At 47.2% G+C, this 25721-nt stretch overlaps 1 protein-coding gene across 1 annotated transcript; it reads left to right on the top strand.

Moving 5' to 3' along the window:
- Nucleotides 1-1381: 1381 nt before the first annotated feature.
- Nucleotides 1382-25280, top strand: WDR3 (WD repeat domain 3). The gene is made up of 26 exons (XM_026103479.2): nucleotides 1382-1728; nucleotides 2426-2635; nucleotides 3108-3226; nucleotides 5068-5146; nucleotides 5487-5582; nucleotides 6031-6147; nucleotides 7176-7277; nucleotides 7380-7477; nucleotides 8429-8524; nucleotides 8831-9061; nucleotides 9908-10001; nucleotides 10734-10835; nucleotides 13257-13342; nucleotides 13790-13925; nucleotides 14610-14666; nucleotides 15371-15471; nucleotides 16476-16587; nucleotides 16700-16834; nucleotides 18406-18456; nucleotides 19148-19213; nucleotides 20062-20154; nucleotides 20718-20765; nucleotides 21939-21982; nucleotides 22434-22562; nucleotides 23389-23482; nucleotides 24142-25280. The coding sequence occupies exons 1-26, from the start codon at nucleotides 1558-1560 to the stop codon at nucleotides 24295-24297; spliced, it is 2823 nt and encodes a 940-aa protein (XP_025959264.2). The 5' UTR covers nucleotides 1382-1557; the 3' UTR covers nucleotides 24298-25280.
- Nucleotides 25281-25721: the final 441 nt, after the last annotated feature.

Genomic DNA, 25721 nt, shown 5'->3' with positions numbered 1-25721 from the left:
CTCCCAAAACAGAGGTGGTAGTTCTGCATGGATCACAAGTTTGAAACACAGAATAAAGAGCTGCAAATTGAATTCAAAATGCCCCAAAGACTGCACACACAGAGGTGTTACTGATGGATGTTCTTTCTCTCGCTCTCTCTAAACCAACCACCCAGATCCAGGCAAAGCAGCAGCTGGCAATCTTCACCTACTGCTGAAGAAACAAATGCCACCAAGGCATTCGAACTTCAACAATAACTGCAGAGCAGAAATGGCACCATTTCCTTCTTCATAACAAATCTGAACTCTGACTAACAGGAAAAAAAGAAAAAAAAACTAACCACCTCTAAGCTGCTTATAATGTCTTCACCATAAACTGTAAGCAAAACCAAGCGCAACCCTCTTCCACTTCCCTATTACACCTCTGCATGGTTTCCCACCTATATGACAGCAGTTGCACCCACTCCTTTGAAGCAAGCGATCTCCTGCCATGCCAGGTTATACACCAGAGAAACTAAACCGCGGCCTAAATCTCCTTTTCCCCCAGTGCACTTCCTGACGGTCCCCAACACCAAGTGGGACCTCCCCGTTCTCAGAGGAAGCTGCTGAAGCTCGAAGCACACGTTTACCAGACAGAAACCAAGCAACCCAGCTGCGCCTGGAAGCCGAAAACAATTCGCCCCGCCCCGGGCACCGCCGGCTGCTCGGCCGGGGCCGCACAAACGCGGCGAACCGCGCCGCGGCCTCCAGCCCTGCGGGCCTCCTCGGGGGCCGCCGCTCCGCGACCCCCGCCCGTTTTGTAGTCAGCGGTGCCGCCTCCCCGCCCCCCCCGCAGGGACGCGCTCTGCGGGGACGGGCGGCTCCGGGGGGAAGGGCCGGCGCGGCCGCAGCCCGGGGCGAAGGCAACGGCCGCCGCCCCCCAGCCCGGCCCGGTCCTGCCCTTAGCAACGCGCTACCGCCGCCCTTAGCAACGGCGGCCCCTCCACCGGGGCAGCCTCACAGCAACTCACGGGCGGCCCGCGCTGCCCCCGCCTGGCCAGAGAGGCTCGGTCGGCGCCGGTTTGGCGGCATCACCCAGAAAAAAACGGACCGGGCACCCCGCGCTTCCGCTTCCGGGAGCTCCCGCCCCCTCCGCCGCGACTGCCCGGCTGCTGGCGCAGGGCGCCGACTTCACGACCTCACTTCCGGCGGGCGCTGTCCCCGCCTACTCTGACGCGCCTCTGGTCTCGCCGCGGAGAAGGGGTGGGGGGAAGGCTCCCGCGCGGCAGCGGCCACGTGCAGCGCGCGGTGAGCGGCAAGCGGCGGCGGCAGCGGCGGGGCCGGCGCGGGCGGTCGTTGCTCCCTGCCCGCCGGTGGACGCGGCCGGGCAGCCTGAGGTGCAGCGGCGTCGGTGCCGCGGGAGGGGAAGGGCCCCGGGGTGCGGCTGGGTCGCGGGGAGGCTCGCTCCGAGGCGTCGCGGCCGTTGCCCCGCCCCCCTCCCCCCGGCTGTAACGGCCGCGCGGGGGCTGCGTGGAGCGCGGTGTCCTCAGCGCCTTCTGCCGCTGCCCCGCGGCCTTGTCCCGCCCGCCTCGGGCCGCCATGGGCCTCACCAAGCAATACCTACGCTACGGGCCGGCCGCGCTCTTCGGGCTGGTGGCCAGCGCCAGGGGCAACGCGGCCTTCGTGGCGCTGCGCGGCGAGTGGGGCCGCTGCGTGGCCGTGCCGGCCTGCGAGCACGTCTTCGTGTGGGACACGCGGAAAGGCGAGAAGGTGAGGGCTGGCAACACCCGGTTCAGATTCCGGGATGAAACAAGGGTGCCGTGAAGCTGTGTTTCATCTGACGCGTTACCTGTGCAACAAGGCTTCTGGTGCGACCCTCGTGTCTGGGAGGGTTTGAGAACTGCAGCGTTGTAGGCTTTTGCCTGGTGTTTCTGCTTGTCACATTCTGAAATCATAAGTCCTGCTGTCCACTAGCAGCCGAATTCAGGATTTGCTTTAGTGGTCGCTAGAGTGGTGACTACTGGCATGACATTTTGGGGATGTTTTTATAGTTCTCGGGCTCTTGTGCGGTCTATGGAAAAGTGGCTCTGTCCTGTACCTGAAGAAAGGAGGCCAAACATGAGGGGATGGGTCAGTGAGAAGCTTTCAGGCTTTTGAATGAAGGTTCCTGCTCTCTGGTATTTAAAATGCGGGGCAAGAGAGCTGCTGGGTTCCAGGCCGCACTCTGTGCCAGTTTCATGTTTGATTATGGGAAATTGCTTCTATTCTAGCTGCTGTCTGCCTTGCAAAGTGCGGCTAATGACACTTTATTCAGCACAGGGATCTGAGAATGAACTTTTGGCAGCAGAAGCTCTCAGTGGGGAGTGCAGCAGATGAGCACAATATATTCTTTCTGCTGTGTAAGTCTCTCCGGCTCTGACACATAATTCTTCAACACGATACGTGTTTCGTCTCCTTAAAATTGCAGGTCCTTATCCTCAAGGGTCTCAAGCAGGAGGTCAGTTGTCTCTGCCCTTCTCCAGATGGGTTGCACTTGGCTGTTGGGTATGAAGATGGATCAATTCGTGTCTTCAGCCTCCTAAGTGGAGAAGCAAATGTCACTTTCAATGGACACAAGGCTGCAGTGACAGCCCTGAAGTATGACCAGCTAGGGGGCCGGCTGGTGTCTGGCTCAAAGGTGAGGATTGCTTGAAGTCATACCTGGTGGACAGCCCTTTCATAGATGGGAATGCTCTATGGAGAAAGTTGATCTGCAGGAATATGTTTGGCATTTGAAGTGGGTTATGGCCTCTCCCTATAGCCAGAGGATGGCAGTGGGAGGAGTTAGGGCTGCAGGACAGAGCTGGGGCTGGGGAGCCCAGGGCTGGGAGAGCAGGGGGTGCTGCAGGCCAGGAGGGGGGAACTGGCAGAGCCATCGTGGTGGAGAAGATTATGAGGTCAGGCATAGCACAAGTGGATCAAGCCGGGGCTGAGGTGCATTTATTGCCCTAAATGCACATGAAAGGAAAGAACGTCACTTAAATCAGTCATCACCAACATTCAAATTCTGGGGAAGGAAGCTCTCAGGTAGTCTTTTCAGTCTCATTGCAGAGGGCAGACATTTTGCAGAGACAAATGCCGATCCCTTGGAGACACCTTATTTGTTGCAGGACACAGATGTCATTGTGTGGGATGTCATCAATGAGAGCGGTTTGTACCGGCTGAAAGGGCACAAGGATGCAGTCACACAAGTCCTATTCCTGAAGGAGAAGAACTTGCTTGTTACCAGGTGAGCCAGGCCGAATGCAATGGTCAACCAGAAAAGCAGGCATGGTTTTCCCTGCATTTTGTATATCTTAGGTGCAGTAGACATTTGTATTTTCCTTCCAGGCTCACAGGTCTCACTGTGCTTGCCTTATTCAAAAGAGTGATCTTGTTCTATATGAGGCCCATATGATGCTGTAATGTAGTAATGGTATTTCTGGTTCACTAGCATCTTAAAATATGATTTTGGCATATCCACATATTTCATAAATCGGGTACCTGAATTCAAGTGTGTTCAGTAAAAGGGAACGGCTATACCAAAAAGTAGTATTTGGGAGAGTTTGGAATTTCCTTTTAAATATAGAACTTAAATTATTGTAATAGTGAGTAACAGCAATATATTTATTTTGTATGTAATGATTTTTGCTGTTTATCTTGAAGAATTAAGTAAGTTTATCTTCTATATGTAATATGAGTAATTCACCCAGCAATGTAACAGAAAAATTGTTTTCTGTAATAGGTAGTAATTATAGGAATTAATTAGAAGATGATGGTTTGTTGAGTTGGTTTTTAATTATCAAACACCAGTTGGGATCTCTTTATTAATTATCAGCTGACAGGAGATAGTCTTGTTCAAATATCTTTCAGTAATTTTTTATTAATGGCATCTAAAAGTTTCGGTGTAAAGCTAGAAGACTCTCTTTTCTTAATGCAAAAAGTAGTCTTTTGGTAGGTCGGTAAATGGTATGTGTTTCCTAATGCAATTTCAAGTCTTCCTAGGCCAGCTTTAGAAATGCTTCTCAATTTTCTCAGTAGCTAAACTGAAATAAGGATTGCCTGTATATCCTTTTATTAACAGAGTGGAGACATTACCATAATTTTCTGGAGTGCAAAGTTTTGCTTCCTTACTTCAGCTTGTTGTTTCACCAGACAGACCTCTCTTTGCTGTGAGGGTAATAGTGTGTTTTGCTCGAGGAACTTAATGAACTCCTCTGTGTACAGAATCTTTTTGCCTGATTTTCATCTGTACAGTTAACAAGTACCTTTGACTCCTTTGTGATGAAAGGTAACAAAAAAAAGTATTAACAATAAATATCACTTGTGATCATATCTTTTTTTTTTGTCATGAGTGAACTTAATAATGGAACAACAAATATATATTTTCATCCAGTTGAAGTTTTTAGGGAAATTAGACTGTAACAAAATTATCAAAAATTAGAAAGCATTAATTATTATAGGGTATACAGAAAGGACCTGAATGACTGTTCAAATTACTCCTCTCTGGTACTCTTGTAGCGTTAGGTAGCATAATATAGCCAGAAACATATGTTCTGAAGGAGGCCTTGACTTACGAAGGCTTTGAAGAAGCAATAAAACAGCTGTAATTCTCCATTAGGTGTGGAGCAGCTCCAAATCATTGTCCAAAATGAATGTAGCTGCTTCTCTTGTAGGCTGGTCAATGCACAGGTCATTTGGGTGGAAAAGGTTGGATGAACAGGTTGAGGAAAGCATTGGCAGGGATTCAGAGGCAGCTTTGGGATTTGACCAGCATTTTGTGCTTATTGTTCTCATTTTAAATAAGCTAGAAAAGGGGCCTTGTGACACCATGCCGTGCAGTTGAACGCAGAGGAGAAAGCCATTTTTAATGAATTGCCAGTTATCTTTTTTGCAGCATCTCCATATTGCCTATTTGTTTGTCCTTGCGTAGCTTGTGAAGCTTGATGTGTTCCTACCCTGAGCAGCTTGTCTGTGATACATTGCAGCATGTTTTAGATTTTTGTATTTCCTTCCCTTTTCTGAGCATATAGTATTACATCAGCTCTAGCAGTCTTCCCTCATATCCTGAGGTTTTCTTTTTTATTCCAGTGGCAAAGATACATTGGTGAAATGGTGGGACCTGGACACCCAGCACTGCTTCAAAACTCTGGTTGGACACCGTACAGAGGTAAAGAGGATATACAGAGAGGGATGGAAGGGCTTTGGATTATGTGTCATGGCTTGCTTTGTGCTTACTGTGCTCTCAGGGGTTGTAAACTGAACTGTGATGTATATTTGCTTGTTTACTAAGCTTTAAGGGTGGGCAAATGAGAACTCTCCAAAGTTCCCAGGAACTTTCACCCCTGTGCAGTGGGTGACGATTCCAATACAGATGTCCATGATGGAGATCCTAGCTAGATAGAGTCTCTTCTCAGTTCGATTTAAATAAATCAATTAAAGATGCTCTGATATTGTTAAGATAGGGGAAGCAGCCGTGAACCAATTCCTCAAATTGCGTCTCTGGACAGGTTTGGGGTCTAGCTTTGGTGTCAGAAGAGAAGCGTCTGATCACTGGGACTGCTGACAGTGAGCTAAGGGTGTGGGATATCACTTACATCCAGGAGGTAAGACTGTTCCCTCTGTAACCCTTCACAATCTTGCCAAGCTGCTTGGCTTTGGACTAATATGGGACTGGAACACATCAAACCTGAGTGGCTTTCTGGGAAATGGAGCCAAAGAGTCTTTGCTGTCTGAGTGGTCCAGAAGCTGCTCTTAGGATAGACTTTGCTATTTTCTGTATTTTTTAGCTTGCAAGTGAAGCTGCAAGCACTGTGGGACAAAGTTTCCAGAGCATGCTCAGGTCTTCCTGCTAGAATACCGCTAGAAAAGACAGTTCTGTGGGTGGAGGATAAGGGTTTGGTGCTTACAGGCATACTGTAGGCCACTCTTTTGTTACAGTGTAGACTAACCACTTGTTCTTCCAGGGAAAGAAAGTGTGAATGGACAAGACAAGGACCAGAATGCCTTAGCTCATGGTTTAAGGTATTCCTTACGGATTTTTTTTTTGTCCAGGAACAGGTCAAAGACCCTGATGAGCCAGAATCCAAGAAAAGCAAAGGGTCTTCACTTGGAGCAGAAGAAAACACTGGAGAAGATGAGACCCTAGAGCTGGATGAGTGTCCTGAGGAGGTAAGCTCTGTTTTCCACACTGGCCATGGGATGGTGTATCTAAACCCATCTGCATGGTGCTACTTGCAGAGCCAGCAGGAATTTGAGAGCTGTTCAGATATTGCTGCTCTGCGTTGAGTTTATGCCCTGAGTATCATATTTAGCATATTAGGAAAAATGTGCTGGTATCTGTCTTCTTTTATAACACTTTTCTCAGCAGTAGTTGCTTCCCCATCTGCCTGCAGAACATTAGCGGAAATACCTGTGCTGAAACATGTGCAGATGTTGTTGTTATCCAGTGAAAGCTTTATTTTTGCCCTCTGCGTGGGGAGACTAGCAGGTTTTTAAAGTTTGGCAGTGCTGATGGTGCTCTTTTGTTAAACAACAAGGGAATAAAATAGTCACTAGCTAGTTGGCAACTGCTCAGTTCACTGCTGATGCTCATTTTTGCAGTTTGGTAATGGAAACTGAGAGGTCAGAGTGGCACCATTACTATGTGTGGTGTTATATCCCATAGTGGGAAACCATTCCCATTTGTGCTGCTGGTGGAGGCTTTCTTGAATCTCTTTTTCTGGGAAAGGTTTCTGGGATCCTCCTTAGATTTCAGACTGCTTGTAATTATGGTAGATAACTGACCTTATTAAATACTTTTCCCCACTTCCTCTTTTCAGAGGATTCCTGTCCCTTCAATCACCTGTTAAAAATGTTTGTTTTCCACCTTGGTTCTACCTCCTCTGACAGCGCAACTAAGCTCTCCTGCCTTTGTAGCATGCAAATTTGGCCATATCTCTTAGATGATTATGGTTTACCACTGACTCTCCACTGAGATTGCCAATGATTACTTTCAGCTAAAATGCAAGAAACATAGGTAAACCTGTAGGTCACACAAATGCTTGTTTTGTTGCTAGATTATCCTTGCTAGCTGTTCTACCAGGACCATGTAAGTTCATTTTCCCCTTCTCCTGACTTCACTTCCCAGCACACTTCTCAGTTTGCTTAAGATCACTTGATCTTCCAGACCAATGTTTTTCTCCTTGCTTTCTCTATAGCGCCTCCTAAAGTGTAGCAAAGTTGGATCCGTCATGCGGGAAGGGAGAGACCGAATAGTCACTCTTGCCACAGACCGAACGGGCAAAATTTTGGCCTGTCATGTAAGTAATGGAGAGCTCTGCTAGTGGATCACAGAGGAGGCTGTCAGAGACCTTGGTTAATCTCGGCAAGGGCCAGGCTGTGACTGTTTGCCCTGTTTTTAGGGAACAGATGCTGTGCTGGAAGTGTTCTCTGTCCTTTCTGAAGAGGAAGTCCAAAAGAAATTGGAAAAGAAAATGAAGAAAGCAAAGAAGAAAGCCAAGTAAGCATTCTTCTGGATGTGCTTAGATGCTGTCTGTGTCCTGAGAACTGGCAGGAAACACCTCGAGCAGCATGACACAGGGTTTGAACTCCATGTCACTGGTCATTCTGTCTGTGGTAGCTGCTGTATTGTGGGGGTGCTGTTCTTGTGCATGTCTGGTGCTTGTTTGAACAGCGCTTCTCTGCTGCTAGAGAGTGTAAGGAAATATTTTTCCTTCTCTGTCTTCTCCCTGCAAAAAAAGCTAATGTGCAAGGGAATGGCTAGAAAATGCATTTTGCAGAGCTGCTTGCTTGTGTTTGACCTTCATATTTACACTACTTGCTGCATGAAGTGAACAAAGTACCTGATAGGAAGTTCAGGGATAAGAGTTTCAACTGAGAAGTCAAAGTGACTGTGACACCTCCTGTCCTGTTTTACAGCAGGCAAGGATACCGGTGAGAGCTTTATTACATGACTACTTTGTATTAAGTGTCTCTCTGGGTATCCTGGCACTTAACAGATGCCTCACAACAGCTCTCTGGGAGAGGTCTGAAACTGAAGCATAGGCCAGATAATTCTGGAGTTGTACTTTGGCAGCGGCCGAGGACTTCTGGAGAGAGAAGGGTGGTGGGAGATGAGCAGAGCCTGATGTCCCAGTTGAACGCAGCTTTCTGCTCTCTGTTTTGTATCCATCTTTATGATGTGCCTTTGTTCAAGTACTTTGTCAAGTGACTTTGTGCAGTTCTGTTCCAGAGGAGGCTGCCTTTTTGGGACAGTGTCTCTGACTAGTCTGCATACTGGCATGAGCTTCACTGTCTCACCCAATTCTTGAACACAGGCAGCACTGCTGGATAAGGGGACAGCTGATTTCAGCAGGCGAAGTGTTGCCCTTACGTTAATTTCTATACCTGTATTAGTCTGTGGTGGCTGTGCCAAATTATTTGAATCCTCTTCCTTAACTGGTGTTTTTAGGCAGAAGTCTGAAGAAGAACCTGAAGGGAGTGTGGAGCTGAGCCTGCAGGAGGAGATTCAGCGGGTCACTAACATCAGAGCTTCTGCTAAAATCAAGTGAGTGGAAAGCCCTGTTGTAGAGGTTGGGCCATGGTTATGCAGCTACTTGGGAAGAGCTGGGCACAGCTTGTTACAGGGGGGAGATGGAAGAAGTTTCCTCCTTGACGTCTGTTCAACTTGAAGCTGGGGAGAGGCCTGCCATGAGCTGCTGGTTCATCCACACTTCCACAAGCAATGCCCTTATATAATGGTTTAGCGTGCACTTGCTTGCTCCCGCTTGCTCCCTTGTCCTTGCTGTTTGATTCCTCCTACATTTTGTCTTATTGACCCTAACTACAGCTCTGACTTTCTTTAATCAAACAGGTCATTTGACTTGATTCTCTCTCCAAAAGGAGAGCTGAAGATTGTGTTGCTGCTCCAGAACAACATCATTGAGTCATACAACCTGAACCTGTCAGCGCAAGTCCCGCAGGCTGTCCGTGCATCTAAGATAACCATTGGAGGCCACCGCAGTGATGTCAGGACGTTGGCTTTTAGCTCTGACAACATTGCCATTCTCTCAGCAGCCGCAGAGTCTGTAAAGATTTGGAACAGGTTTGCTGTCCCATTGTGCCAGTCCCCACTGTCCTACACATGACTGTTTCCCAGAACTCAGGGATGCTTTGTTCACAGAGGCAGTGATAAGGAAGAGGAAATGATGGAGAAACATAAAATAGTGAATGAAGTAGAGGAGATACATGGGATGCTATGTTTCCTCCCTTTCCTGGATACAGAAACTGAGAAGCCAGGGAGCTAAAACTGCACAATTAGCCCATGGAATTTGATGTCATAAAGCAGCACTGAGGCTAAGCTTAGTGGCAGGCACAGAAAGAGAAATCTCTGAACACAGAGAGCACATATAACTGTGTATTTGGGGTTATGTTTTTGTTTTTAATAAGAGGTACCAACTGTTAGGCTAAGCAGTAGCTACTGCCTGTTCTTTAGAGAACATTTGTGTTTCTTGGCATCTTCTCTAAAGGATATGGTGTTAGACTGGATAGGCTGCTGTTTTCATCTAGTGTTGTCCCAGAGTTTCCTGAATGCTGCTGATTTCAAGCTCTGTTTCCTTTGGAAGTGCTATCTCAAACTCCTCCCTCCTCTCCAGAATGGGAGGAATTACTATTTGATAACAGGGGCTCTGTCCTTGCTTGTAACAGGAATAAATCATGAGTGCTGACTATGTGATGATAGCCTGTTTTTATGGAAAATATCAGCAGTAATTCTGGTTAGCATTTAGAGTGGCCTGCTGGGCTGTGGAATGGCAATGCTGTACCTTCTGGCCCCAGGTGAAAAGAAAGAGGAGAGGCTGTTTGCTTTGAAAGACAACTTTGAAGCATGTCACACTTAGTGGGCCAGACCTTCTATGTGATGAGAGGTTTTGGACTCTGCCTTTGTCCACAGATCGACCTTGCAGTGCATCCGAACAATGGAGTGTGAGTATGCGCTCTGCTCACTCTTTGTGCCTGGAGATCGTCAGGTCATTGTTGGCACTAAGGTAAATAGTGTCCTTTCTGCTGCTCCAGACTGTGCCCAAGTACGTTCTGAAAATGTCATTAAGCCGGCCTTACTGAAAATGCATTGCATCTTCTGATCTGGAGCAATCTGTTTTAGGGATGAAAACCTTTCTTACAGTATCTGTTCTGTTCCCAGGCCCTCAGTGTAGTTCCTATGGCTTGAGCTGTACAGCTGAGGAGAGCTTTGGGAAGTCCCTGATGTAGCTGAGGAGTTTGGATGGTTGGACACCATCTGTGTATAGCAGACATCTAATGAAGTTGGCTGCTCAGGAGATGGGTGGCAAGGGTGCTCTCCTCCTAGGAGTTATTGAGGTCTGGGAGGGCAGAGGCTGGTGCTGATCAGAAGTGACTCCTATGCAGAGCCTGCAAATGCAGCAGGGGTTCATCCTGGCTGTCAGTAGGGCTGTGCTGTGGCTCCTTCTGTGTGTTGGGCAGTCTGGGAGTGTTTGCTCTGAGCTCTCCTCTGCCCTTGGAGCTTCCTTGTTCCGTTATGTATGGCTGCCTTGACAGCATGGGAGTCTCATCTTTGCTAGCTCAGACCTTTTGTTTCTGGGCTCTGCTTTGAGCTGTTCTTCTCTTTGCCGTTTCCGAGAGGCCCCCATAGTATGAGGCTCAGCTGTGTTTGCAGATCTGATTAATGTTCCATAAGCTGTTCTGGAGTGTGTTGTGAAGGTGGAGGGGCTGATATGTCCCATCTGGTATCTTTCCCCCAGACAGGGAAGCTGCAGCTGTATGACCTGGCTTCTGGGAGTCTGATGGAGACACTTGCTGCTCATGACGGGGCGATGTGGTCCATTGCTCTTTCACCAGACCAGGTAACTCATCCAGCCTTCTAAGCATGACCTGTTGCACATCTGTGTAGCTCTTTCCTGTAGTGCTGTGTTTGTGCTACTGATGGGAGCATGGGAGCCCCTCATCCTGGGAGGTAGAAGATGCAGCTGATAGTTTTTAAGATATATGCAGAAGTGGATATATGCAGAAGTTTGAAATATCTCTCTGTTCTTGTGTGGCACATCACAATGAGCCTTTGGGCTGAATGTTGCCATCCTTAACACCTAATCTGACTTCTGCATGATTGAGAGCACTCGGACTGCCCCAGCGGAGTCTATGTGTGCAGCAGCATGTATCTTGTGGGTGTGTTCCAGCTGCGGAGACCTTCAGCCCTTTGTATCCTGTTCTAGTGGCTGATTATCTTCCTTGTAAGATTTTCTGTTTGTTTGTGGTTTCAGCTTGCTGAGCTTTAACTCTCACTCGCTGGATTTGCTGGTACCTGTGTTGGATTAAAAATCCCGTTAACATAGTGTTTTTTGTTCGCCTTTGTTGAGTGTGACCAAATCTCTCTTCCCATCTGTCTGATACTGCTGTTGAGCTCATGTGTATCCCAGCAGGATGTGTTTTCCAGAGTCGTAATCATTCTTGTGATCTTTTAAAGTTACTGGCATCTTTTTTGGCGGGTGGACCCAGGAGCTAGATGCACTGTGTTGTAGGAGTTATAGCAGTGCCAAATGCACCATCACCTTTTGAATCCAACCAAGCACTTATTTAGCTCTTTGTATCAGTGAGAATGTGTACTCAGCTAATAATTCACTGTGTCCCCCCACCCCAAGCCAATTTTTGGGCACTGCATCACAGGGGAAGGTGTGCGTGTGGCTCTTAGGTTGTTGGCTCCTAAGCATACAAGTTAACGTTTTGGCTCTCTTTCTTTGTGCCTTTTTCATCGGGTTGTTTGGACAGCTAGGTGCCGTTATAGAGAGATCCATTTCCTTGGTTACTTTTCCAGTCATCCAGTGATCCTTGTGCTGCCTGCACGCTTTCTTGCTGTTAACTTTAGCTTTCTTCCAGGTCACAGATAAAATCTGTAAGCAGCATAGTGTCATTAGGTATTTCTCATTTAAAATGAACCTTTGAGACCTGTTAACAGGTCTTTAATCCATATAGTATGTACTCTTCTCAAAATGTAGTGCAAGACCAAGAGGTATGCCTTGCATAACCAACACTGTTACCATTATCAACTGCAGGTTTAATCTTAAAGGATAATTCCTGTAAACTTAATTTTCCATAAGCTCATGTAAATTGATATTCAGTTCACCTTCTTTGTCTGATGGAAGCTGCAGTTGCCTGTTCCTTCTTTACAGGACCATGCTCATGGTTACCAGGCCTACTTGTTTTTTCTTTCTGAATTATGGTATTATATTATTTTCCTCCAGGATTTCTCCCAGTATTTCAAAAATTGCTGAGAATCAACATCAATGATTTAGAGAACGCCAGGGGATCTGAACCATTGATTTAGAAATGTCTGACATAGGTAGCTGCTATTTGACAGCCTTATGAGTTTTTGGAGCAGTGTTTCATCACTTGTGATGTGATTATGGTACATGGCTTTTCCTTAGTTGCAACAGGTCAAAAATGTTTACTGAACCCACACACTTTCTGAGTGTTGCTAATTAATAGTTCTCATACTTCCCCCTAGAAGTAGGTCAATACTACTGTAAAGACTTTTATGTTCCTGTTTTACATGCACACACTCATTCCATGTGGTCTAAACTACCCCAGCTGTAGAAATCTGTTTGTGTCTTTTTACTCCCTTTATCAGTTTTTCTCCATTACCGCAATGTGGTTCATTTTAGTTACTATTAACATCCCCTTCTGTTTGTTGTGCGCCTTTCTTATTTTTGTTAGGTGGTCATGTTGTGCTAGAAGCTGCAGTGTTGTTTTTAGTGGAATCAAAACCATAGCTACTAATAACCTGCCTGGGATTCATTTACTCCGCCAATTAAAACATACTGGACAGTTTTTATGCTTGTTCTTGACATAAAAGTGCTCGACTGAGCTGTGGTTCCTTTAGCAGGCTGCTCTTGTGGGGTGGTGGTAAGAAGTGTGTGCTCCAGGGGCAGTGAGGGTGTCAGCTTACCCACTAAACACATGCACTTCATTACCTACAACTGAGATGGCTGCTTTCAGTCCCAAAGTTTCGGCCCATGTCCTGATGTGCATTTGGAGTCTTTGACTCCTACCTGCCTCTCAGAACTTTTGAAATTGGTGTGGCTGTTGCTTAGCCGATAGGCAACGCATGCTCCAACCAGAACAAGTTCTCCTTGTGATGCTCTCAGCGCTGTGGGAACGAAGAGCATTTTAAAAACCTTGTGTGTTGGCATTTCCTTGAGTGTAAGATTTCTCTGGGCTACAGTGAAATTGTTTTTGGTTTTACTTTCACTTTAAATGCTTTTCTCCTGCAGCATGGCTTTGTGACAGGAGGTGCTGATAAATGTGTCAAGTTCTGGGAGTTTGAACTTGTGAAGGATGAAAGCAGCATTCAGAAAAGGTGAGAAAAGAAACTTTTCTAGGCTGCATTCAGCTTCAGTATCCTTTCTCATTGATGGGTGCTTTGGCCTTTGCTGTGCATTGTAGGAAATGCACATGGCGTGTGCATGGAACATGTGAAGAAGAGTGTGAGCTCAGAGTTGTTTTGTGAAGGTCTGAGCTTAGTTGAAAAAGTGGACTCGTTACACCACGGTGCCTTCCTTGTGTGTGAATTTAGGCTCTAATCACAGGCAGGGCCTCCAGATCATTAAGCAGTAGACTTAGCAGTGAAATCTATTGGCCTGCAGTGCCATGCTCATTTCCAATCCTGTTTTGTTCAAGTCCTAATGAGGATGGAGATGCTGCCCGTTAGAATAAGCTTGTTTCCCAGAGTGCTATGGGTGGGTTGTGTTCATACCTCTTTCTGTCTTGTACCTATTGAAGAACGATTCTTTTTTCTCTTTGCCAGGCTCTCCATGAAACAGGTGCGCATCTTGCAGCTGGATGAAGATGTTCTCTGTGTGCGGTACAGCCCCAATCAGAAGCTGCTGGCTGTCTCTTTACTGGATTGTACTGTGAAGATTTTCTACACTGACACACTCAAGGTACATGGCCAAATGGGCTGGGATGCTGTGCAGGGAGTGATGTAATTGTAGCCTGAAATATGAGGTATACATGGCGAAAGTACCTATTTCAAAGAGAATCAAAGAGAGCTCATGCATCCCATTTCAGGTGCCTGTTCACTAACAAACGTGACAGAACCATGGCTGGCCCATGCTGGGGAGAAAATCTGTATTTGATCTGGAAAGCATTGGGAATCTGCATGTGGCAAGGTTCACCTTAAGCCTGCAGGCATGACAGTATTCCAAAGCTGTGTGGCATCTTGAGGGTGGGGACAGATCAGTGTCACACATGGCTCTTAAATGGGGCATAGCAGAGGCAAAACCTGGGGGAAGAGAACCTTCCCTGTGAGCAGTGTGTGTTGCGGTCTTGTGACTTGTGTATGAGCACATGAATGTTAGAGAATGACACAAGACAGACCAGCACAGACAGATATCCTGATCATCACAGACAGTGATGGTCATCACCAGAGGCTACTCAGCTTGGGTACTTCCGCCCCGATCTCAGTTCTGCCAGCATGGCCCTGCTGCTACCCATCTGCAGAGCGAGAGTGGGTGCAGTGCTAGAAGGACGGTGCTTCTGAGGCAGAGGAAGACTAGCCTGGTGCTCGAGGTTTTCACAGATCTCTACCCAGCATGTCTAACTAGGATGCCTTTCCTCTCCTTCAGTTTTTCCTCTCTCTGTATGGACACAAGCTGCCAGTGCTGTGCATGGACATTTCCTATGTAAGTACCATTAGGGCTGCAGGTGGAATCATAGTGTTGATGACTGTGAGAATCATCTGCTCGCAGTGGGACCTCTAGCACAGTGCTTTCTTGTCATCTTTTTGCTATTGACTTAACAGTCAGCACTTTCTTGATGGGACTTGGCAAACCCCTCCTGATCCCACAGTCCTGTGCTCACTGGAAAGGGTCACAGAGTGGAGGTCGTGACAGGAATGACCAAGTTCTTTTGTGAGGAGTGGAAACTGTGGTTATCCTTGCTCATCTTATGAGGTGCAGCCTGGTCTCTGCTGAAGTTACTGGCCAGACTCTTACTGCCTTAGTTGGGTCTGAATCACTTTGTTGGTGGGAGGAGAGAGCAGGCACTGAGATGGAGTGACCTCTTCATGCCTGTTCATTCCTGGGCTGTGTCTTTCTCTGGAATGTCCAGGGATGAGGCTCCTTGGAAGCTGGAAATGTCAAGATTTAAGCTAAGGTCTTAAGTGCCTGCAGAAGCTCAAAGAAGAGCCATGGTGCTGTCTGGGTGCTGTGCCAGTACCACAAACACATGCCACCCTGATGAGAAGAGGCAGAGGGATCAGGAGGGCATGCCTCAGGGGCTAGGTGTCTGCCCACTTACTATTGCTTAGTTACTGGTTCAGCCGTGACTCTTCCTGGGGCTGTCTGTAGACTGGTCACACCCCTCCTCTCTCTACCTTGCTCTGTAGGATGGGGCTCTCATTGCAACCGGCTCTGCTGACAGGAACGTGAAGATTTGGGGCTTGGATTTTGGAGACTGTCACCGTTCTCTCTTTGCCCATGACGACAGGTCAGTCAACTCCTACAGCGTCTCTGGGCTGTGGGCTGTCTTCCCTTCAAAGGCTTACGATCCAGCAATGACCCTTTTGTCCAGTTCAGAGTGGGAGGAAGTCACTAGTGTTCCCTAGGTGGGTGAATTTAAGCCTCTGGCTACCCTGGTTGTGTGGTACCCTGTATTAGCACTGAGCCCATGAGTTGGGCTTTTCAGGGATAGTCCCAGGCAGTGTGCCACAGGCACAGAGGTGGTTAGGGCTCTCTGGCAGGTGCTGAACTCACAGGGTTTTTGTGCTAAACATCAGTGGCTCCATTGGGTGCTCCTGCTCTGCAGCAGTGCGTGGTGCTGTTTGCTGCAGGCTAGATTCCCCAGTACAAAAGGACATGGACATACTGGAGTGAGTCCAGCAGAGGGCCACGAGGATGATTAAGAGACTGAAGCATCTGTCATATGAGGAGAGGCTGGGAGATCTGGGATTGTTTAGCCTCTAGAAGAGAAGATTCATGGGGATCTTATCAATGTTTATAAATACCTGATGGGAGGTTGTAAAGAAAATGGAGCCAGGCTCTTCTCAGTGGTATCCAGTGGAAGGATAAGAGGCAATGGGCACAAACTGAAATATAAGAAGTTCCATTTAAACATTAGAAAAAAACATTTTTACAGTGAGGGTGGTTAAGTGCTGGAGCAGGTTGCCCAGAGAGGTTGTGGAGTCACCATCTTTGGACATATTCAAAGTCCAACTGGACAATATCCTGAGCAACCTGTTCTAGTTGACCCTGCTTTAAGCAGGGGGATTGGACTAGATGATGCCTAAAGGTTGCTTCCAACCTGAACCATTCTGTGATTCTGTGAACTCTGCCTGGTGGCAGGTGGGACTACAGTGCAGGTTGGTATCAGAAGGAATTTCTCCAGAGATAACTGGTGACAAGGGCTATGGGATGTTGATCTGGGACACTCTGCTTTCCCCTATACACGTGTGTTATGAAGTCGCTATCTCCCCGATTTTTCTTTCCCCCCAGTGTGATGTATCTTCAGTTTGTGGCCAAATCCCATCTCTTCTTCACAGCTGGGAAGGACAACAAGATTAAGCAGTGGGATGCAGATAAATTTGAGCATATCCAGACACTGGAGGTAGGAGGTTTGGGAGGTTGTTGAAAGGAAGCATTATCCCAACATGAGCTACAGTTCTGTCAGGGGCTGGGAGCTGGGTGTTCATGTCTTACTTCCTCTCCCTACTGCGCAGGGACATCACCAGGAGGTGTGGTGCTTGGCACTCAGTCCCAATGGAGACTACGTGGTTTCAGCATCCCATGACAAGTCCCTACGCCTCTGGGAAAGGATGAGAGAGCTCCTCGTCCTGGAAGAGGAGAGGGAGATGGTGAGAGTTGCATCCTTCCTGCCCAAGACAACTCCCAGACCCGTTTTCTCCCAGCAGGCAGATGCCCTATTTTTCACTGTGGAAGGACCTGGCTCTGCACTTGGCAGACTTGCTCATTACTAACCACAGCCTGGTGGTACAGTAACCAGGGTTGACTAGCATCTTGTGTGTGATGAGACTGTTGCCTTGAGCTGTCGGGAGACAGTACCGCAGATGTTGCTGCTGCTCTCCTGTCTCTCCTGCATTGCAGACGCCTGGCTAACTTGCTTTCTGTTTTGCTTCTTTCCTGCTTCCCAGGCTTTTTTCTGATAGTTGTGGTTTTCTACAGGTCTGTTGGCTGCAACCTTTTAATCTCTTGGGTGGTTCAGCTCAAGTGTGCTTTGGGGGTGGTTCAACAGATGGCTGTTGGCATCCTGTTAGATGCAGTTTGTCTTGGTTCCCCTTTTTCCAAGTGTGAGAGGTCTGTGCTGTCTCAGTAGCATGCCTCAGAGCTCAGGGATGCTGGAAGAGGCCCCTTCTTCTGAGCTTGCATTGCAAGGACTAGTAGACTCACAGGAAGATTTGGATGGGAAGGAATCTTTGGAGATCTCTAGTCCAATCCCCTGCTCACAGCGGGCTAACTCTAAAGCTAGATCATATTGCTCAGAGACTTGTCCAGGTGATTCTTGAACATCTTGTTAAGCCAGTAGTCAGCCTCTCTGAGCACCTGTTCCAGTGCTGAACCACCCTTGGGGCATGGAAGCATTTCCCCCCCACACCCCCAATATGTCCAATTGGAAATTTTCTCGTAACAACTTCTGACTCTTGTCTCTTTCTTCCCATGGTATTCTTTACAGGAGTATGGCTATGTCTCCCTTTCTTAAAGCGGTTCTCAAACCACAATGGGGGAAGGACATAGCAGCATGTGCAGAGGCAGGAATGGATGAGAAACCTGCAAGAAATGGTTTTTGGCCCAGCCCTTCTGCAGAGAGCTGAGGTGACCCATAGGCAGCATCTTGATGCCCAGTAGTTGGTATGCTAGGAATGATGGAGGTCACAGGAGAGACAGCTCCTTCTCGATGCCAAAAAAGTGTATTTTGGTGCAACTTTGAGTACAAAGGTGGGCATGAATACATCAGTAGTGAATTACACACTGATGGGGCCCTGTTAACATGAGAGATGCCAGATGGGGCTCTTTCATCTTGCAGGTGAGGACAACCCTCAGACTTTCCTAGGCTTGTTTCTTCTGTGCTGCATGCCAGGTGGAAGGTCTGGTGCTGAATTCCTTTTTTTTCAGTCTCACCTTTGTGAGCTGTCTGGGCTGCTGCTGCATCCAGAGTGGTGACCCTAATTTATGTCCGGAAGACATCAGGTTTCTCTATAGGATGGGGAACAGGGACAAGCAGGCGTTTTGCACTTACATTGTTGACCTACGTTGATTTGTCCTGGCTTCTGTGCTGGGCTGCAAGGTGCTGCAGTTTTTCTGTGAAGGAAGCCACAGCCTCCCTTGCTCAATCACTCTGTAATGGACTTTTACTCTTGCTTGCTGCTTGCCCGCCTGTGTTAATATGTTGTGTTCTCATTCACCGCAGCAAAGAGAAGCTGAGTATGAGGAGAGTGTGGCAAAGGAAGAGCAGCCTGTGGTGAGTAACACCATCTGAGTGGGTGTCCATCTAACTCCTTCGTAAGTCTGCGTTGAGTATTTCTGTGAGAGACATAGTAGAGTTGTTAGAGGGGACTGGTGGTTTTCTTTAGGAGGCACGTCAGGAAAGGTGCTGGTGAAAGTGATCCCTCAGGTGATGCAGGTGACTCCAGTTCTTGCTACAGACAATTTGATGCTCTGTAGGAAAGTGTGCAGGGCTGGCCAGACTGCTACACAGTAACTGGGGACTCCAAACCCCTGCTGTCCAATTGCTCTTCCTGTGTCCCCAGCTGATGTCCACACCAGCTCTCTAGCAAGGACTGGTTGCCTTCTGACAGCTGCTTGCAGGTCCATGTTAAGCAGGACAGGTGTGGAGCCTGGTCCATCCAGCTCAGATGCTTGGGTTGTACTGCTGATACTTTTGACTCTGATCAGCTCACTCTGCCCCTGTTGGCAGAACAAGGGCTGCGCTTACCCGCCTTCCAGAGCTTAGCATTAGCTCTGTGCCTCCCTTCTTGAAAAGAGCTGTGCACCTGGGAAACCTTGTGTTTACCCAGATAAATGATGAGTTTAGGTAACGGGGTTGGTGTTTTCCTTAGCATGGAGTGTGATAGGATGGGAGGGGCGGAGGCATACCTGTATCTGCCTCGTGGCTGACTGAGGGAAGGAGCTGCAGACTCTATATTTTGTAGGTGGCTGGAGAGACACAAGGAGAGACAGGTCTAGCAGGAAAGAAGACTATTGAAACAATCAAAGCGGTAAGTTTGTGTGGGTCCCTCAACATTGCTTTCTGCCTTAACAGTCTCTCAAGGGGGGTCACAGGGCTGGAGCAGCAGTTTGAAGAGAAGTAACTTGTGCCATAGTGTAAGGACAGCAACTCAGATGAGCTGCTGTTTGAGATGTGAAGATGCAGATGTAGGCTCACCTCAGCTTGCAAGAGCTGCTTGTCCTGCTCCCTGGCCAGCAGGGGAGATCTCTCCAGGGGACAAGGCATGAGATTTCTGTTGGTATTCAGGCTGCAGCTTTCTCTGCCTGCCATGTGTGGGACAGGCGGGGCTGCCCCTGCCCCATGGGGTTTGCTGTGTGCAGCCCATGGGAGCACGAGGATATTCTCTAGGCACCAGGCCTCTCCCCCAGGGGCTGCCCAGTCATCTGGAAGGTGGAAATGTCTTAAGTGCCTGAGGCAGGAAAAGTACCAGGAAGGTGTAGGGATGGGTAATTTCATGGCCTCAGATTGCAACAGTATATTTGTAAATACAGAGGAAATTCTTAGTCTGTATGGTCAAAATGGCCTCACCCTGATTTGTGCCTCAAAGAGGTACTACTTGCAGGAGGGATAGTTCAATGTCAAGGCAGCACATGAGGCTGCAGCAGAGCACTGTGGGCTGCTGGGCGAGTGTGGGTGGTGTTTGACTCCTTCAGGACACTACTGACCTACTCAGAGTAGCAGCACTGTCTGGAACAAAGGTTACCTTTCCGAGCAAGATGTGTCCTGTGATGCTCCACATCAGCCCATCTGTTTCCCCATGCATTGGTCCATTTGGACATGAGCTTTGCTTTTTTTTGGCTTGCTGTGTGACTGATGTGCTGTTCCTGTGCCGTACAGGCTGAGCGGATCATGGAAGCTATTGAGCTGTACAGAGAAGAGACGGCAAAACTAAAGGAGCACAAGGCCATATGCAAAGCTGCAGGAAAAGAGGTAAAAGACTGAGGAATTTACCACACCAGAGGTGTGTGAGTGTATCTTGCCAGCTCTGTCATTTTGGCAGAGAGGCCTAGCATGAGCATAAAATCAGGACAGCTGGAAACAGCAGAGATTTGCTGAAATCTTTTAGAAAACAGGATAGCACTGTCTCCTGGGGCATGAGTAGTGGTGTGTTCTTTTTTATGTTGGAGGTCACAGTAGGATGTCAGCTATATCCCTGGGAGACAGCTCTCCAGGCAAACTCATCCTGTTGTTTAGCCTGTTCTTTGCCTTCATCTCAGCAATTCTTGCTAAATCAGGAGCTTTGGTACATGTGGGAAAAGTGAAGTGGAAATAAGAAGTAGAGGAAAATGAGTTAGTCTTACATGTCTGAGAACTAGATTTATCTTGGAGCTGCAAATGAGGCCTTCTGTGAGGTCCTGGGGAGGGCGGAAGTGAGGAAATCCCAGGAAGATCTTTGATTAAAAACTGTCTTTTACTGTGGGTTAAAATTTTCTCTGGGGATATGCGTTTGTACACCCACACGTGCCTCATTTTAACCCATTCTGTGTCTTCAGGTTCCCCTTCCTGTTAATCCTATCCTCCATGCCTATGGAAATATTACAGTAAGTGGAATGCTCAGGCCACAGGCTGTATACCATCCTCAACTATAATGGGGCTGTGCGTTTTCATTTGCTGTCTGAACCAAAACACTGAGTTGCTCTGGGGAGGGAGGATTAGTTTGGATCAACCTGAAATGAAAATTCAGCACTCTTTTGCAAAAAATGAACACGCTTTGATTTTTTTTTTTTTTTTTTTGCATGTGTGTAATAAAAGTACCACAACTAGACATAGATGTTTTTTGCACATAACCGTGACAGTGGCCTTGACCATATCACGTACAGACTGAGCTGGTGGTTACAGTATTTTCCCACAATATGGGAAAACTGGTTCAGATCCTTCCTGTGCCTGAGGAGTACATCTCCCTCTTGCCAGGAGGGTGAGTTACCATGCTATAGTATATTTCAGTGGAGTTGTACCATCTTATGCAAAATACCTGAACATCCACTGGAATGGTGACTTGAGAATCCATTTCTCTGTGTCCCCCTCACCCTTGCCTGCCTATGTGACATCTGTAACCACGTAACCTGAGCTGTTCTCTCCCTTCCTCTGTGACTATGGGCAGTTTTAATTGCGAGTTGAACAGATGGAGCAGGGCTGAATGAAATCCTATGATTTAGTAGTTAAGCACTTTGGGGAGTGGGTGAGGTTAGACTGAATTTCCTTACACAGAGAAGGGAGTTGCAATGTCAGATGAAACTGCCTTTTGTTTTCCTTCTAACTGCTTCCCAGCTCTGCATCTTGTGATACAAAAGTACTTTCAGCAGATAAACAGGAGTAGCAGGAATTAAATCTCTGGGAACTGAGTTTGTGTAAAGTTTTGTACATGTAATTTAGCTGTTTCACCAAGTTTTTATTTAGTTTGTACAAGACTCGTACCACTAAGTATGAGATAATTTAGCTGGTTGGTATAAATTATGCTTTCACAATAATCTTCACCATTCAGAGTATCATGAGAAGGCTAGGTTTATGTCCTGTGGAGGGAGAATGAGAACTTCCCAGACTAGCAGCTGATTGGAGCTGAAGGGGTTTCCTCTTTATCTGTTATGTTCAGATTGATCAGTCCATCTCACAAGATGTAGTTGCCTGTTTTTAATTGGATGAAATGGATCTTAAGATACATGTTTGTCTTGGAATGTTTTTTGATGTGCAGAGCTGATGTCTTTTCTGTCTTACAGCCTTCTGCGTATGTACTAGAAGTTTTCAAGAAGGTCAAGTCAAGGTGAGTTGCAAGAGCTTCATTGCCAAACTGGTTTGTGTCTGAGCACTGAATTGTCATGACTGATGTTAGGTGGGGTTCTGGCATGGACTCTACTGCTGGGCATGGGCAGTTCAGGAGAATCAAGAGTTACTGTCTCTGGCAGCCTTTATGAGGCATGAACAGATTTGGGAACAAAAATTGTTCCTTCCCTGGGGAGTGTTGGATGAAGCTTGCATGTGTGGGTTGACTGCTTGGAGGTGCATGTGTAAATGAAGAGCAGCTTTGGGATGCTGGGCAGGGAAGATTGTTTATGTGCCTGCTCCCTGTGCCAGATGTTTGCATGGTCTCTAGTCTGTGAGGGTGCACTGTGCTTTGTCTGTGGGCAGTCACAGACCAGCAGTGGGGAGTGTTCAGCACAGCTTTTGTATCAGAATCTTCTTGCACCATTCCTGTCTCTCTGCTTTCTCCTCAGTGAGCTGGAAGAGTCTCTCCTGGTACTGCCCTTCTCCTATGTCCCTGACCTCCTCAGACTCTTCAATGAACACATTCACCTGGGCTCAGAGGTAGAACTCCTGTGCCGAGCTCTCCTCTTCCTACTTAAGTGAGTCTTGTGCCTGACAGATCTGCTAGTCTTACAGCTGCTATTGCTACCAGAACCTGGACCTGAGGAAGCCCTAACAGGACTCTGGTCATAGTGGGCTTGCCCTTTCCCTCTTGCTGGTACATGTCATGAGCTGACTTTGTGCCAGTTATGTGACAGAGAGGTATTCCTTGCTCCTGTGCTGTGAGCCAGTGCTTTGGGACAGCACAGAGCTGGGGAATATCCCCTTCCCTTGGAGCTGCAAAGACTCTTGTTACTTTCCATGAACACGTGTAGCATAAGTGTGTGGGGAAAATGTGGGCTTTCTCATCTGTTTCTGGCTCTGAAGCTCTTGAAAAGCCACCTTAGGAATAAAAATCTGGTCTCTGCGGGAGGTAAGGAATCACTGCAGTCCCCAGCTGCAGTGAGTGTGTCAAGCCTGTTGCAGCAATGTGTGGGAATGATCAAGGTGGAGAGTAGTGTGGACAGGCTTAGTATTGCCCTGATGGGGCTGCTGGTCCTGGTCTTCCCATCTCATGGCTATGAAAGATACTGCATCAAGGCTGAAATGGCACCCCTCACTGATGCTGTGGGCCCTATGATCACTCACCCTCAGAGGGTACCTCAGGGAGACGTTTCCCTTGAACTACTGCACGTTAAAGAGAAATTTCAGGAAATAGCTTTTTCAGCTGAATCTGCCCATGCCTGTTATAAATCTGGTCCAAGGACAGAAAATTTAAGAAAAATCCTATTTCTAGAAAATATAAAGGCTCAGAAGAGCAGCTGACTAACTGTCACTAAGAACAATGCTGCATACATCAGAGCTCACCATCCGCTTTGTTTCCAGGATACATTTTGGGCAGATCACAAGCAACCACATGCTGGTGACTGTGATAGAGAATTTGAAGAAAACCACTATCTCCAGAGTCAGTGAGGCCCGGGTGAGTGTCATCAGCCTTTCCTTTTCCAGTATCTTGAATAACAGGTTGTGCCAATGGATGGGGGCGCGGGTTGTCCATGGTACCCAGTGGGAAAATTAGTAGGGGTCTGAGCCCATCTCACTTTCTTCCTGTGCAGATAGGCTCTTTTTTTGCTCATGTTTTTCCTGCTGTGCGGCTAACCAGTGATGACCCTGCTATCACACACACACACACTCCACTTACTTTTGGTTTTCTTTGATGTATCTATTTGGATTTTGGTTCTCTAGTTTCTGCATACAGAAAGGAGGGCTCTCCTTCTCTTGGGCTTTTCTGTGGGCTACTGGGTCTCTCAAATAATACAGACTGTGCTGGTATCTTCCCAGAGGCAACTTTAGAAAATTGCCAGCAACTTGTCTTTCAGAAAATAGAATGGATTATAGCTCTTCTTAAGACAGAAATGTGGGGAACAGAGGCAGTGCTCTGGGTTCTGGTTGTTCCCCTGTTCAGACAGAGCTTGCATTTAAATAATGCTGCATTATTTAAGTCTGTGGGACTGTCTTGATTTCATAATCTCTCAGTAGAGGGTGGCCACAGTGTCACCTACTTCAGCCAGTAGGACCCTCTGCCCCCTAACAAGCTTGAGATATATCAAACAGTGTGGTGCTGGTCTGTCTCTACAGGATGTGTTGGGATTCAACATGGCAGGTCTCCAGTATCTGAAAAGGGAGATTGAGGCCAAGGATGAGGTGACATTTTTTGCTGATGCTACTGACCGCTTTGAGGAGAAGAGGAGGAAGAGGAAGAAGAAGGAGAAGATGGTTCTTGCAGTGGTTTAGCATTTGCTGCCCAAGACCCACAGTGCTGGCCATGGAACTGCTCTTGCGGCTGAACCTCTGTGATGATGCCCAGTGACTGGGATGAAGGTCTGTCCCCTCCCCGTGTGGAATAACTCACCTTTCACTGTGGAAGACAATGCCAACCCGGAATGAGTGTCTCTGCTTAGTGAGATGAACTCTCTATTGTCTCTTTTATATGCATGTATTTGAATTGTTTCTGAGGTGGCTGTCAAAGGTGCAGGCTTTTCCTCTAACTGAATGCCCATTAGAAACAGATTTCATTTCTCCTGCTGAAGAGATCAGCTAACTCTGGCAATGTGCTAACTGAATGAGGTAAATCAGCACATGGACTGCTGGTGGGACCATGCGCTATCCATGGAAGGCAGCTGGCAAGGTTTTATGCTGTTTTGACACCTGCTGATGGTTTGTGGAGGTGCTCAGATGGTGTGAGTGCAGCTGTGATATTTCTGCAGAGGTGCAGGAACTTGGTCTGCATCCACTCACTTTTTAGTGGGACAAAGAAAGACATGGCTGCACTCAGTTAAAGGCATGTTACAGTATGCTTTATGAGACAACTGTTCATGGAGTTTTGTCCCAATATTTCTCTCTAGTAAAGCCTCAACTGCCTGGCTGTGTTTGTCAGTTCTCATAGGCTTTATTCCAGAGAATAAAATCTGTGGGAGCAAATTCAAGGGTTGCAGTCAAAGATTGTGCTCTTTTGTACAGTTGGCAGACTGAATGCTTGGGAAGCATGGGTTATTTGCATTGTACTTGTGCCAGTTCACTAGAAGTTGCACAGAGTTGGTGCAATATAGTACTTGTCCTGTATCAGATAAAATGATTTATTCTCATGGTGGGGAGGGAGAGGTGATTAAAGTGAACAAGTTTGTGCTGCATGTTCGTAAATTACTAGTTTGTAGTATCTGGTACCTGCTTTTTTTTTTTTTTATTATTTTTTCTTTTTTAAACAGTTCTTGTTAACAGTTCTGTCTCTGTCAATCTTTTGATGGCTCCTCGGGTGTAATAACCACACCTCTTAGAAAACCTGTGCTGTTATTTACTAACCTTTTGGGGAGTAATGGTTCACTTGCTCCTTCCCTGTCTGGGTAATTTAGAGCAGCACTTCATGCTCCAGTTCCAGGAGATGGGTCTCAAACTCTTTTTACAAATAGCAGTCTTCATATAGCTCTGCCAGTTGTTCCTGGGTGCCTCTATAATTGCATTAATTGCATATTTGCCTAGATGTGGATGAGAGTTTGGATCAAGCAGTTCCATTCAAACCTGTCTCCATCCTGACAGTTACTAAGCTATTTGCTTGCTGCTTCCAAAGTAGACAGCCGTAACAGAAGTCACTGTAGTGTGAGGGAGAGAATGCATTGTGCAGTAGTAGGATGATGAACTGCTGGTAATTGCAGCTGACATCT

The sequence above is a fragment of the Dromaius novaehollandiae genome, chromosome 1 (genome assembly GCF_036370855.1).
Source record: "Dromaius novaehollandiae isolate bDroNov1 chromosome 1, bDroNov1.hap1, whole genome shotgun sequence".
In the NCBI taxonomy this organism is placed as follows: domain Eukaryota; kingdom Metazoa; phylum Chordata; class Aves; order Casuariiformes; family Dromaiidae; genus Dromaius; species Dromaius novaehollandiae.
The sequence above is the reverse complement of the archived record's forward strand: the minus strand, read 5'-3'. Positions and strand labels throughout refer to the sequence as shown.